Raw genomic sequence first — 15,694 nt, 5'->3', positions numbered from 1 at the left:
TATTTGAGGAATGCAGAAGTATAGAAGATAATTCATAGCATTGTAGAAGTTATCTTAAAACAAGGTTTCTAAATTGTAGATGAGCTTTTCAGCCTTTTTGAATGCAGAATGCTTTGATGAATTTAATGAATGCTGTGATCCTACTTACACTCAAATTCATAAACATAGGGTTTTACATGTTCAGGTGGATTGTAAAATTCCTTCAGGGTCCCCTTATGTAAGACTCTGCTTTTGTTGAAAGATTCTCTTGTTCTTTCACCTTTGTCCTCAATGCTCTTTGAATAGAAGGTCCATTTCCTCCCCGAGTGTGTTAATACCTTGACTAAGTAGTACATGATGGCTCCAATATCATCTGGTTTCACTGTGTCATGTAGTGCCTGAATTGAGTTCATGGCACACTGTTGGGCTACAAACCAATATTTGAAATGGCTCTGACCTTAGCTGACATAATGGGAGGTCTTCAATGTCCTTCTTGGGTTTAATTCCCAGCAAACCACAGTGCCAAGCAATGCCGGACGCCGTGTGCCTTGCGGACTGCGTGTGGGGAGTGCACCAGCAGCAGCTCTGAGTGCATGTGGTGCAGCAACATGAAGCAGTGTGTGGACTCCAACGCCTACGTGGCCTCCTTCCCTTTCGGCCAGTGTATGGAGTGGTATACCATGAGCAGCTGCCCCCGTGAGTGCAAAAGGGAGTGCAGGCACTCTTGAGTGCCTGGCACGTAGTGACAATTCTTGGCATGGTAATAATACTTGGCATGGCATGGAACATTTTTCAGACTAGTTGGATTTGACCTTCTCAAGTCATCTAGTCCTGCATGATGAGAACCTGTATACAGAATTGCACAGTGATACATGTAGTCAAGTAAATCTAAGCTGGCACACAGAATACAGAAATTAGCTTTCCAACTCCAAGGTCGTATTATTCAATCCATGTAATGTTTCTACCTTTTACTCACCTAATTCATTAAGTAATTGCTCTCCAGTAAAGACCTTCTGAAGTTCCTTTTGCCTCCAGCATCTTGGGATTGAGAGTGGAAGGAGTGATACCTGTTATGTGTTGGGCAAATTATTGAGCTCTTTAAATTTGTTGTCTCCTTTAATTGGTCACTATAGAGTGGTGATTTGGACTCACTAAAGTTAGTCTGTTAAAGAAAAGGTTATTTAAATGTAATGAATTCAGATATATCTGTGGATTGAGGTGTTTTTTTTTTGTTGTTGTTGTTGTTGTTTTTTTTTTATGTGTGTGTGTGTATGTTTTTAAACAGCTGAAAATTGTTCAGGCTATTGCACCTGCAGTCATTGCTTGGAGCAGCCAGGCTGTGGCTGGTGTACTGATCCCAGCAACACTGGGAAAGGGAAATGCATGGAGGGATCCTACAAAGGACCAGTGAAGATGCCTCCACAGGCCTCTGCTGGAACTGCCTATCCACAGCCCCTTCTGAATTCCAGCATGTGTCTAGAGGACAGCAGATACAACTGGTCTTTCATTCACTGTCCAGGTAAGATGCCTGCATATCCAAATTCAAGTTATTCATTACCTGTTTATAAAGAATGCAAACTTGAAAGCTACACCATTCATATGAATTTCTTTTAAGTGAAAAATATAAGTAACACACCATTTTAGGAGAAAAGATAGTTTCATTTAAAAATAGTTTTAATGTCAGTTAACAAAAATATTGAGGAAATTCATGTAAGTTATTTTACTAACTTTTCTTATAAAATAATATGTGCTTTATAAAAATATTATACCTGTATACAAAATAAAATCTGGAGTCCTCCTCTCCTCAGCTTTTTTTTTAAAATTTGTTTTTTTTTTAGTTGTAGATGGTCACAATACCTTTATTTTTATTATTTATTTTTTTATGTGTGGCTGAGGATCAAACCCAGTACCTCACACATACTAGGTGAGCACTCTACGAATGAGCCACAACCCCAGCCCCCACTCAAGTCTTTATAAATACTTTTTCAGAATTTAATATAGATACTTCCAGACATATTCATTTATATATTTTAATATAAAATACACTTTTTATATTTTTATGTACTATACTAGGGATATTATATTTACTGCTTTATAATTTTCTTTTTACATAAAAATACATCATGGAAATTTAAAAAAAAAAACAACTCTTTTTACTGGAAGAGTTAATTAATTGCCAAGAATTCTTTAAATTTTGATAGAATTCACCAGTGAAATCATCCAATCTTGGGCCTTTCTTTGTGCTAAGATTTTAAATTATTTGATCTCTTTACTTGTTATAAGTCTATTCAGAATTTCTGTTTCTTCTTGAGTCAGTTTTAATACCTGTGATTTTTAAAGAATTTGTTAGTTTCATCTGTTTTCAAATTTGTTGAAATATGGGTCATAATATTTTCTTACACCCAACTTGTTAAGCCTTGTGTATCCTCCTTATAATCTATTGAGGATTGTTTTCACATGTCTAATTTTATTTCACATATCCTTTTACTTTTTATAAGTGCTCTAAATTTTGTGAGGGTATTTTCAGAGCTTGATTTCTTTTGTGGATTCAATTATTTAAGCCTCTTTAAATATACTAAAATTAATATTTTTTATTCTCTTTTGTTTCTTCCATTAAGCCCTCTTTCAGGGTTATTTTTTTTTTTTTTTGAGTATTTATCCTGCAGTTGCATGTGGTTAGAGCATTTTCTTAAAATTTTGAATCCTTAATATTGATTTGCATTTGTAATTGACCATGTAAATTTATCAGTATTGGTTAGCAGTGGTGTTTATTGAACTGTTGTGAAGGTGTTGGGATGAGTTCCTAAGGGAGCAGCCAGCTACCCCCAGGACATTTTTTTTTTTTTTTTAAGATGGACACAGTACTTTTATTTTATTTATTTGTTTTTATGTGGTGCTGAGGATTCAGTGGCTCATGCATGCTAGGCGAGCACTCTACCACTGAGCTACATCCCTATCCGCAACCTCCGGACTTTTTTTTTTCCCCCAGTTGTAGATGGATACAATATATTTATTTTTATTTATTTATCTTTATGTGGTGCTGAGGATTGAACCAAGTGCATGCTTGTGAGGTAAGCGCTCTACACTGAGCTACAACCCCAGCCCAACCTCGGAACTTTTTAGCTCTGGTCTGTTCTTACAGTTGTTGAATGGTTTGTGCTCCTCTCTCAGAAGCAGTGGACCCAGGTGCCTGGATACATTTGGCACAATCATGGTTGTGCCCGTGCCTCTACCATTTGGTGTTCTGGCAACCTAAAGATAGCTGATATATTGCCCTGATATTTTTCTGACCCCACACTTTCCTTCTTTCTCACCCCTGTTCCACCCAGAACTATTCTTTCCCACTACTGCCCCTGAACCCACATCTCAGCCAGCTGAGGAACTGATACAGAGCAGGTCATGTGCCATTTCTGTTGCCTACCAGTCTGCTGAGGCCTCCTTTGCTTCCAGCCTCCACTGAGTTTTTCAGGTGTCCACTAGTAAAGTTCATCTAGTCAGATTGGCAGTACCTTCCTTTTCTTACCTTAAGATACAGATGTCTCAGTTCTTTTCTTTCTGATTGGCCCATTCTGCTTTATAATTTCTAGACATTCCTGAATACTTCAGCAGTGTCTCTTAGTACTTCTAATAGTACCTTTCTCTTCTATTTCACACTTCCGCTGATTTAGCACTCTTTTTAATTCAGTGGTATTTTGAAAAGGAAGAAGGAAGCATTTTCTGTATCTTTTGTTCTTGAACCAGAATAGAGGTTTTTTTCATACATAATTTTTAGGTAATTTTATACATGTGTTGTACTTTACCCTTTGCTCATCTTCATGGGGACAAAATGCATATCCTACATATCTTAAGTAATTGTGGTACAATATTTTAAGTTTTATAGTTGTAGTATATAAAACACTCCAAGTACCTACATAGATGGTGTAGCAAACAGGTGAGTAAATAGAACATGTGCAAGGATATAGAAATTTTTCAGGATGTGAGAAAACCACCTCATGTTGATGAACCAAAATCTGAAGAATCAGAGATTGTGGTTACAGTGGTGCAGGTTGTACCTTATGTGAACATTCCCATGTTCTGCAGTGCACAGCCTGCATAGCTGTCTCAAGCAGTCTTTGAGAGGTCAGGGTTTATATGCCATGTCAATCAGGAGCCTTAGTAATCTCTGCTCTGGAAATGCTTATATGTAATGTTGGTTATTTTTCTAATAGTGAAAATTTGAAAACAAACTAAATATTAGAACTTGAGGGGATGGTTAAAATATGCTATAATTCATAAAAATCATCATCAACTTTTGTTCATGATAGATTAAATGTAAAATAATTTTGATCTAAGTTTAAAAACTCAAAATTGAATATTAATATAAAAACTACAAAATTGTATAGAAAAATGCTGGAAGGTGAATATTTAACAGTTGCATAATACATGTTGTTTTTAATTGGCACACACAACTTCTCCAACATAGACCACATTTTATGTTGTAACGCAAATGTTAATGAATTTTAAAAAATGAATTAATTGCTGACATCTTTTCAGATCATAATGAAATGAAATTATGAATCAAATGCAAGAGAAACTGCAAAAATTACACAATAAATGGATATGAACCAATATACTTTTGAATGGAAACCGAGACATTGAATTAATCATAAGGGAAATGTTTAAATTCCTAGGGTAAAATGAAAATGGAACCTATGGGACAATGCGAATCAGTTATAAGAGAGAAGTTTTATAGTTGTAAAGTCCCACATTAGAAAAACAGAGCGATCTCAAATAAACATCCTAATGATGCACCTCAAGGACTTAGAAATTAGAACAAATAATATAAACTCAATGGAAGGAAAGAAATAATAAGGATCAGAATGGAAATAAAATAAATTATATAAGAATAACACAAAAGATCAGTGAAACAAAGTGTTGGTTCTTTGAAAAAAATAAACAAATTTCAGAAACCCTTAGCCAAACTAACCAAAAGAAAGAGAAGACCCAAACTAAAAAAAGTTAGCGACAAAAAAGGGGATGTTATAACACATACCACTGAAATTCAGAGGATTATTAGGGACTATTTAAAAAACTATACGCCAATAAACTGAAAAATCTGGAAGAAATGGACAAATTTGTAGATACATATTACCTACCAAAATTGCACCAAAATATGTAAATATCATAAATAGAGACATAACAAGCAATGAGATTAAAGCAGTAATAATGTCCAACAACAAAAAAAAGCCAAGGACAAGATGATTCACAGTTGAATTTTACCAGACTTTTAAAGAAGAATTAATATAAATAATTCTCAAACTAATTCATAAAATGAAAAGGGAAAGAACTCTTCCAAATTCATCCTACAAAGCCAGTGTGTAACTTGCTACCAAAACCAGATAATGACATAATATATAAGAAAATTACAGATTGAGGGCCTTAATATCTCATTTTTTGCAATAACTTGGTTTTGACAGTTTGATCTTATTTCTCAATTAGATTCTGGTGGGTAAGTTTTGATGATTTTTTTCTGTTTTGTTATTTGTTTTGTTTTGAGACAAGTTTTGCTGTATTGTGCAGGCTGGCCTCAAGCTCCTGAGCTCAGGAGATCTTTCTGCCTCAGCCTTCCCAATAGCTGGTATTATAGGCAAATACCCCCATGCCCAGCTAGTTTGATGATTTGAGTTTTAGAGGCATTGGGAACTTACAGATGCAGATAAATTTCATGGAACTCCCTGCACCCAGTTCTGCCATGATAGAGGCTCCTAAAATCCCTTTCCTTTCAGCTTGCCAGTGCAATGGCCACAGCAAGTGCATCAACCAGAGCATCTGTGAGAAGTGTGAGAACCTGACCACGGGCAAGCACTGCGAGACCTGCATATCGGGCTTCTATGGTGATCCCACCAATGGAGGCAAATGCCAGCGTAAGTAGTGTGGGTCGGACTTGCTGAGTGCAAGTCAGGTGGAACACAGGACTTCTCTGACTTGAGTACCTAGGAGGAGAAAAGCCACTTGGCTTTGGATGCTGCATTTCTTTTTAAGTCATATTGTCAGGAGCTCAGCTTAGTTGGAAGAGAAAGGTGAACCGTTGGATGTGAGAGTAGCCTGGTGAAGCAACAGCTCAACAGTGAAAGAGTTAAACCCTTAACCACACTGAGCCATGGGATAAGCAAGGGGCCCAAACCAGAGAAATGCTGACTTCCCCATTTCCATCTTCCCTGTTGGAACAGTGCAGCAATGGAGAGTCGGAGGCTCCCCATGGAGGGCACCTTCCCAGCAATACTGTAGACCCTGAGGCTGTGGGGAGGGAGGAAGTAAGGACTGGGAGTGGGGAAGTCCTGGGCATTGAGTCAGAGTGAAGAAAGTATTTTCAGACCCCCCACCCCAGCCCCCTTAAATAGGCCTCAGCAGAGGCCCTGAAGCCAACCTGTGCTGGAGGCTTTGGAGGAAGACCTGTGGGAATGAAGGTGCACGTGAGGAATGACTGGCTGGAGGCCCAAGTCCTTGACTGCACCTCCTGCAGAGACTGAAATACTTTGCTGTGCCCTGAGTTTGCTGAGAGGAGGGCAGCTGTCCCCTGAGGCCACTAGATCAAGCCTCTGGTTAGGCCTGAAAAACCACACACAGGTTTTAAACCAGGAGCTGCACTCAGCCCTTCTAGTGTATTTTAAAGATTTCAGTAGTCCCATGTTTCCTCATTCATGGTAGATGAAGCATAAAAGTGGTAATCTAAATTTTTGGAATATTACAACCATTTTATTGTTAGAATCTAAATTGTTTTTTAAAGGGAAAGGTATAATCAATGAACTGATTTTGGATTTGTTCTAGTTTCCAACTGAGAATTATTACGAGTCTATCCTCTTCCCCTTGCCATCTGATTTTGGAGGTTGAACCAGGGGTGCCTTATCTTTGAATGACAACTCCAGACTTTTTTAGTTTTTGAGACAGAGTCTCACTGAATTGCCCAGACTGCCCTTAATATTGCAGTTTTTTTTGCTTCTGCCTCCTGAGTTGATGGAATTACAGACGTGCACCATTGTACCTGGCTATTAGAGTAGTCTTCTAGTTGAAAAAATCCTCAAGTTCTGAATGGGAAAAAGAAATAAGAAAGCACATCTCTACTTTCTCCTCATATTCCACCTCCAGGCTTCTTTTTATGACACTTCAGAATCTCATCCCAGGCCAGCCAAGATAGAGTGGCAGTCTAGCTATTTTGTCTGTCCCTTCAACTCCCTGGAGTTCAGTTTTCTCATCTGTAAAACAGCAGTTTAGTGTGGTGTTGAGATAAGCCATCAGAGCAGTAGATGGCACGTAGTTAATACTCAATAATATGAGAAATTACTATATCCATTCTAATGTCATTTCCTTTTACTCTTTTTTAAAAAATATTTTTTTAGTTGTAGATGGACACAATATCTTTATTTATTTATTTTTTATTTATTTCTTTTGTACATGACAATAGTGCAATAATAATTATAATAATAATTATCCATTTTCAGCACAACTTTATATACAGAGTTATATAAAGTATGTTCACGCCAAATTATGCCATTATACGTGAGCTCTCTTATTGATTTATTTTGCATTACAATTCTTAATACATCTTTATACCACAATTTATTGGTATAAATTTATTTGTATCTAAGGTATGTTGACACCGAATTCACATCTTCACACATGTATTTTGTATAATGATGGCCGTCTCCTTCAACCATCCTTGCTATTCCCCTTCTCCCTCCCTCCCTTTCCCTCCCACCTTTATTCCCTATCTAGAGGTAATCTTCCTCCCCTGCTCTCCCTCCCTACCCCACTTTGAGTCACCCCTCTTATATCAGAGAAAACATTCGGCATTTAGTTTTTTGGGATTGGCTAACTTCACTTAGCATAATCTTCTCTAATGCTGTCCATTTCCCTGAAAATGCCATGATCTTATTTTTTAGTGCTGAGTAATATTCCATTGTGTATAAATGCCACATTTTTTTTTTATCCATTCATCCACTGAAGGACATCTAGGTTGGCTCCACAGTTTAGCTATTGTGAATTGTGCTGCTATAAACATTGATGTGGCCGTGATGTGGTGTTGAGGATCAAACTCAGTGTTCCAGCATGTTAGGCATGTGCTGTACCACTGAGCTACACCCCAGCCCCCCTTTTACTCTTAAATAAAGTGTCTTGTGCAGATTAAAAGTGTTCAGTAAAAACATTTATAGGTGACTACACTTAATCTATTTGATAGTAATCAAAACATAACATTTCTAAGGAGTAAATGTGTACAAAGCTTTGTGCTGACAGCCTTTGGAGACAAAGGGATCTTTATCATCTCCAAGGTTACATAGCCTGCCCAAGATCTCACAGATGTGGATAAGCTGGAACCTCATTCAGTAGTGCTGACCTTAACTACTGACTTGGTTGTATCTCCAAGCAAACATCCCCATATCTGCAACTGCTATCTAGAAAAATCAAATTTTCCTCTGTGACATCTATAGGGCTTTAGTATACTTTTCTAGAACTTAGAGATTGCTTTATTTTCTAGATACAATACAAGTATAGTTTTTAAAATACTGAATGATACCAAGTCTTCAGTGTATTTCCTCTTATAATGGTATAGTCCTTAGCTAAGGATAGCAGCTATGATGTATTGAGGTCATGTTTCAGGTGGCATACACTTTATCCATTTAATAGTAATCAAAACATAACACTTCTGAGAAGTAAATGTGTACAAAGCTTTGTACTGACAGTTTTGGGAGACAAAGGGACCTTTGTCATCCCCGAGGTCACATAGCCTGCCCAAGATCTCACAGCAACCCTTTTAGATAGGTGCTATTATTAGCCTCATCATATAGACAAGGAAGAAGACTCAGAAAGGCTAAGTAGCATGCCTAGAATTCCAGAAGGGCTAAGTGGAGGACAGTGGATTCAAACTCAGGAAAACAGACATTAGGCCTCTGCTTTTCACTAACACACTGCCCTACACACTCAGCAGAGCAAGAGTCGACACTTAATTTCTGCTCCACCATGTATTCTAGTAAACTCTGATTGCAGATTTTCTCTTTTTCCCCCCCTTCTTGGGATTTATTTATTTACTTATTTGATAATGGGGATTGAACTCGGGGGCACTCAACCACTGAGCCACATCCCCAGCCCTGTTTTATGTTTTTATTTAGAGACAAGGTCTCCCTGAGTTGCTTAGGGTTTCATTTAAGTTGCTGAGGCTGGCTTTGAACTTGGCTATATTTATTTTTAAAGTGCACCTTTAGCCAGGCATGGTGGTACATGCCTATAATTCCAGTAGCTTGAGAGGCTGAGGCAGGTGGATTGTGAGTTCAGAGCCAGCCTGAGCAATTTAACGAGGTCCTAAACAACTCAGTGAGACCCTATTTCTAAATAAAATACAAAAAAGGGTTGGGGATATGGCTCAGTGGTTGAGTGCCCCTGGGTTTAATTCCCAGTACCCCCCCCCAAAAGTATTTCTTTACTTTATTTACAGAAAATCAGCGTGTAAAGGGAAAAGTTGTTGGGCACAGAGACTTTTGTATTTATTTCAGTGGAGTATAAAATGTGTCACAGCTCATAATTAACTGTTGGGTAAAGTTAGGCAGAGGTGTGCTGAGATGACTGTAGGAAGGACATGGGAAGATTGTTTTCTGTAAAAGCAAAGGAAAAGGCAAGATAAGGTTGATGAGTGATGAAGGGTCTTAAATGCTCCCCTTGCCATCGGAGTCCCTACTTCTGAGTCCCTGAGGGTTTTAACATGTGGCCCACTTGGAGAACACTCATCTGCTAAGGCAGAGGACAATCTGGCCAACCTCCTCCTAGAAGGCAATCAGCAACCTGAGCATCTCCATGGGGGAAGGAACCCAGCACCCAGCTTGCTGGAAATACATTATAAATATTCACTGAACAAACGAAAAAATCATAATACTGAGAAAGAGTGTCAGTTTTAAGGTCCAGCTTTATCTTTCTTACTGTCCTTTTGCTTGAATTCATTTAATGTTTCCTTTACATTATTAGAGATAAATCATTACTTGAAAATTGTGAATCTTACTTACTAAATATTTTTTTTTTTTAGTGTGACTTCCTACAATCCCAATTCAGATAAAATTATTTGTTTTGGGAAAAGTCTCTGATAGTAAGCCAGATGTATCCTGTGTGCTTTTTCCTTTTCTCCAGCATGTAAGTGCAATGGGCATGCCTCACTGTGCAATACCAACACGGGCAAGTGCTTCTGTACCACCAAGGGCGTCAAGGGAGATGAATGCCAGCTGTGAGTATCCGTTCTACCACCAGAGATGGCACAGGGGCTAGGAAGCTAGCCTGGGGAGCTGCCCCTTCCCTGTGCTTTGTTGCCATGGATTCTGAGTGATCCCTCCAGAGATTAGTTTGAAATTTTGCCCTTTCTGCTTCTGACAAGTCAACCCCCAAGCTTAGGGATTTTCAGTAGCAATTCTTAAAAGACTCTTTAATTCACATTTTTAAAAAAGTGTTTGATTCTGACATTTCCTGGATTGCTAATCCTTTAACTTAGCAGCTACCATTAGAAATTTGCACTTTTTCTGAGGGATGGAGTTGGAAGAACTGGTGTTGAACCAGTGCTTCTTTGTGTTTCTTTGGCATTTTGTTTCTCTGATAGTGGGTGATTCTCTTGCCTTGCACACATCCCTTCTGTTCTGCCCTTCTTTTGGTGAAGTGTGTTTATCATCTTCAAGGGGAAGGCTTCAAGTCTCTGACCATAAGGATGCGGCTTAACGTCAAACAGCATTGGGTTTCAGACCTGGCTGTGCTTCCATTGAGCAGGGATCTTTTGAAGCAGATCACAGAACCATACCGAGACTTAGTTTCCCCATCTCCCAATAGGGGAAGTAGCAGTAATTGTTTTTAGTATCCTGGAGAGTTGCAACAAGAGAGATTGCCCCCAATTAACATATTCCTATCTGCTATAGTAGAAAACCTCATGAAACATATAGCCAGGCTTATCCACTCTCTCAGGAAGAGACTTGAGAGATGTGTTTAGTGTGAAAATCTTGAGCTGATATATGCAGATGCATCATCATTGGCAAACTTCATTTTCCTTAAAGAATGTCACCAGTAACATGGATATTATTCAGCAAGGAATTGGTCTATGTACACTTTATAGATTATATTATAGTTTATATAAATGTACATGGTTGTCAATTTCATGCTTCCCCAAAGCCAATATGTTAAGAAAAGTCTAATCAAAAATTAAATTTAAATTTCAGACCTAGGTTCCTTTTCACAGAAAAATGTGAGAGCAAAATTAGTCGCTGTTGCCCTCTATTGGGGGAAACAGCAAAGACATGATGTGGCATGCAGTGGAGGACTTTCAAGTGTCTTCTAGAAGTTGTAGATAGAGACAAATGCCTGTCATCTCCCTGGATGAAAGGGCAGTGTCCCTGGCTCATTTGACCTGGGAAAAGTGTTTCCTGCTCTCCCTCCTTCCTGTGAACTTCATAGTCGCTTTGCTTGCTAGTTGGCTTTGTGGAGAGGGAGATGGGTTTTGCTGAGTTTGTAAATGACATCTAAGGAGAAATTAATATTCATTTTAAGAGGAAATTATATTCTCTCCAGGCTAGCCAGTACTTGTTCAAGAGTGTTAGTTATTTTTTAAGTGATCCTTGGTATTTAGTTTTCTCTCATTTGGGTGTAAAGAACAGGGTCAGTTTACCGAGGGAGTACAGGAAAGAAATGAATATTTGAAAAATGTTTTAGTTGCATTTTTAGAAGAACATGAAGTTCACAGGAATGTGAAAATGTGCTTTTCATTATAATAAATAGGATCTAGGTTTATGACATTTGGATTTATCTCCTGTGCCTTGGCAAATGTTTATTCATTGTTTTTATATAGTGGTGGTGGAACTGATAGGCAATCTGTATGAAAATTCAGGCACACTCCTCTTAATCCATCTGATATGACTTTAACACACTTCTCTCCAAACAAAAGTTAAATAGAAACTATAGAAGTCAATAATACAATCAATGAAGACTGTAATTATCAGGACTCAAAACTGGTTGTGATCTATGTAAAAGGATCTACTTGATTTAAAAATGAATGTAGATTTCATATTAAATAGCAGAAAAAATAATTACATTTTTTTCCTCCTAGATGTGAGGTAGAAAATCGATACCAGGGAAATCCTCTCAAAGGAACGTGTTATTGTAAGTATTTTTGTAATTCTTAATTTCTAAAAGGAGTAGTAGTTCTGTAAAACTCCGTTCTTTTCTACAACATGGTTTGAGAATGGTAAGCACTACCACCAAGCAATTGTCCCTGACTTGGTGGGTTTGCCTATTTTAAGCTGTTTTTAAGTGGCTACGTTATTGTAATGTTTGTAGAAGATAGCAGAGGCCAATACAGAGTCATGCACCCCTGGATTTCCTTGTTTAGTTCTCGAAACCTTACTTCATTTGCAACCACCTGGTTGAGGATATCTAACATTTCATATCTGAAAATATTGGTAATAAACAGAATTCTTAAAATATAGATGAAATTTCATCATTTTTTCTGGAGCTGATTTGTATTAACTACTTCTTTAGGAACAAGTTTTTAAAATAAAACATCACATGATTATCTTAGAGTGAAATGTGAATCTGGCAAGGTGACCATTTATGGATAGATGGATTTTTCCCCCTGTGGCAATCCACAATATCTGGTATACAATCTGGTATGCCAGATTGTGGATCCAGAAAAAGGAGCTAACGTATCTGCTCTGTTGGATTGAATAGCTCTAATGTCATAATTCATAAAGAAAAAGTTAATTAATGAGACTTTATCCAAATTTCAGGCTTCTATTTAAACAAATACCATTCAAAACAAATCAAAATCAAGCCATAGGCTAGAGAAAATATTTGCAAATCTGGCCTCACCAGACTGGAAAAGGGTTGGAATATTTTAATAATCATTTCAGATCATTGTGGAGAGTATCCTTTGATATCATTGAAACTGCAGAACTAGTCATTTTTTTAATATTTATTTTTTAGTTATAGGTGGATACAATATATTTTATTTGTTTTTTTATTTTTAAAAAATAAATGACAGTGGAATGCATTACAATTCTTATTATACAGCACAATTATTATATACAGCACAATTTTTCATATCTCTGGTATAATAAAGTATGTTGACACCAATTCGTGTCTTCATACATGTACTTTGGATAATGATGTCTATCACATTTCACCATCCTTGCTAACCCCCTGCCCCCTTCCTTTCCTTCCCATTCCTCTACCCTACCTAGAATTCATCTATTCCTCCCATGCTCCCCCTCCCTACCCCACTATGAATCAGCTTCCTTATATCAGAGAAAATGTTTGGCATTTGGTTTTACATACTGCTCATTGGAACCATACACCAACAAGACATAATAATCATAAATATATATGCCCCCAAACAATGATGCAGCTATGTCCATCAAACAAATTCTTCTCAACTTCAAGAGTCAAATTGACCACAACACAATAATCTTGGGTGACTTTAACACACTTCTCTCCAAACAAAAGTTGAATAAAGAAACTATAGAACTCAATAATACAATCAATAACTTAGACTTAACTGACACCTACAGAATATTTCAACCTGCATCAATCAGATACACTTTCTTCTCAGTAGCACATGGATCCTTCTCTAAAATAGACCATATAATATGCCACAAAGCAACTCTTAGCAAATACAAAAAAAGTAGAGATACTACCATGCATCTTTATTTTATTTGAGGATTGAACCCAGTGCCTCATGCATGCTAGGTGAGCACTGTTCCTCTGAGTCACAACCCCAACCCTCATTTCTTTCTTTTTTTTTTAATATTTATTTTTTTTAGTTGTACACAATATCTTTATTTTATTTATTTATTTTTATGTGTTGCTGAGGATTGAACCCAGAACCTTGCACATGCTAGGCGAGCGCTCTACCGCTGAGCCACAACCCCAGCCCCCTCATTTATTTTTTAAAAAAATATTTTTTAAATTGTGGATGGACATAATACCTTTATTTATTTATTTCATGTGGTGGAGAGGATTGAACCTGGTGCTTCACATGTACTAGGCAAGCGCTCTACCACTTAGCAACAACCCCAGACCTATAATCATTTCTTAAAGGTTGAAATTTGGAAGCAGAGACATATCAGTGAAATTTTTGTAATCATGCACATTAGAATCTATTTCTCATTGGAGAGAAGAAAAGCTAACACCATATTTCAGCAAGGGTGTTGAAGAATAGGAACCTTTATGAATTGCTTATTGAATGTTAAGTGGTACAGCCATTTTGGAAAGCCATTTGGCAGTTTCTGAAACAGTTAAAAAATAAACAACAACTCTCCATTTCCTCCTCCCCCCTGACACCAGTCACCACCTGTCCTGTTCTGTTTCTATGAATTTGACCTCTCTGGATATCTTCTCTAAGTAGAAACATAGTATTTCTCTTTTTGGGGCTGACTTCTTATAGTTGATGTGAGGTCTTCATGGTTCATCTATGTTATAGTGTATGTAAGGCTTCCTTTTCTTTTTATGGCTGAATAATATCTGATTGTACATTCCATATTTTGCTTATCTATTCCTTAGTGAGCATGGCTTATTTCCATCTTTTGGCTATAGTGAATAATGCTGCTATGAACATGGTAAACAAATATCCATGTGAGATCTTGCTTTCAGTCCTTTTGGGTGTGTATCCAGAAATGCAACTGCTAGATCATCTGTAATGCTGTGCTTAATTTTTTTAGAGTATAACAAGCAAACTTGAATTCATATCTATTACCAACTTGGGGAAGTTTCTATCTTCCTTTGAAATTAAATTTTCTCATGTAATGCTAATACCTGCCCTATAGAATGAATAAGAAATTCAAAATTATTAGAAAGTGTCATCTTATTGTCTATTCTCGTAAACCCAAAGAAAAGGCAGGATTTCTTATTTTTAGCAATATTGAAACCATTTTGTTATGAAGTTTCCTTTGTTGTTTGTTTTTAATTTCATTGACTCTCATTTTTCTTTCTATGACCTAATACATTTGGATTTTTGTTTCTTCCCTGGCCAGATCACCAATAATCTTCCAATTACACCATATTAAAGTCTGTTTACATACCATCTTCCTGACCATTACCACTTATTAACTGAGGGCTTTAGAACCGTTCTCTCAGTTTTCTTTTCCTCCCTTCACATCTTCTTTCTTTTTTTATATTTATTTTTTTAGTTGTAGTTGGACACAATACCTTTATTTTATTTATTTATTTTTATGTGGTACTGAGAATCGAACCCAGAGCCTCACACGTGTAGGTAAGCACTGTACCGCTGAGCCACAATCCCAGCCCTCCTCCCTCAAAATCTTATCATGCTTTTCAGAGAGATAGAGATAGAGACTGATTGAAGAATGAAGGAAGAATTCTAGGATTTGGATTATCTTTGAAATCCCACAGAAATTACATGGTTAAATCTATGGATATAGAGCTAAAAATAGAAGTCAAGGCTGCCACTGTGTTTAATTTTTTTTGAGGAATCCCTGCACTTTTTTCTACAGCAACTGCACCATTTTTTACTCTCATCAGCAATGCATGAGCATTCCAGTTTCAATCCCCAGTACTTGTCATTTTCTGGGGTTTTTTGTTTGTTTTTGTTTTGGGTTTTTTTTTTTTTTTTTTTTTTTTAATATAGCAGCCATCCTAATGGGATGAGATGTAATCTCATTTTGGTTTTGATTTCCATTTTCCCAATGATCAGTGTTATTCAGTATCT

General features: G+C 37.1%; 1 protein-coding gene across 2 annotated transcripts in view; it reads left to right on the top strand.

Moving 5' to 3' along the window:
* Positions 1-15,694, top strand: part of LOC143395726 (attractin) — a 146,332-nt gene that overhangs the window by 90,426 nt on the left and 40,212 nt on the right. For both annotated transcript variants that reach the window (XM_076851591.2, XM_076851590.2), the window contains exons 17-21: positions 490-675; positions 1,265-1,498; positions 5,745-5,882; positions 10,129-10,222; positions 12,080-12,132. In XM_076851591.2, the coding sequence (XP_076707706.2) occupies positions 490-675; positions 1,265-1,498; positions 5,745-5,882; positions 10,129-10,222; positions 12,080-12,132 (705 nt within the window). The remainder of the gene's footprint in view (positions 1-489; positions 676-1,264; positions 1,499-5,744; positions 5,883-10,128; positions 10,223-12,079; positions 12,133-15,694) is intronic.

This window comes from Callospermophilus lateralis, chromosome 3 (assembly GCF_048772815.1).
Source record: "Callospermophilus lateralis isolate mCalLat2 chromosome 3, mCalLat2.hap1, whole genome shotgun sequence".
Lineage (NCBI taxonomy): Eukaryota > Metazoa > Chordata > Mammalia > Rodentia > Sciuridae > Callospermophilus > Callospermophilus lateralis.
Note: the sequence above shows the minus strand (reverse complement) of the source record. Positions and strands in the feature narration are given on the sequence as shown.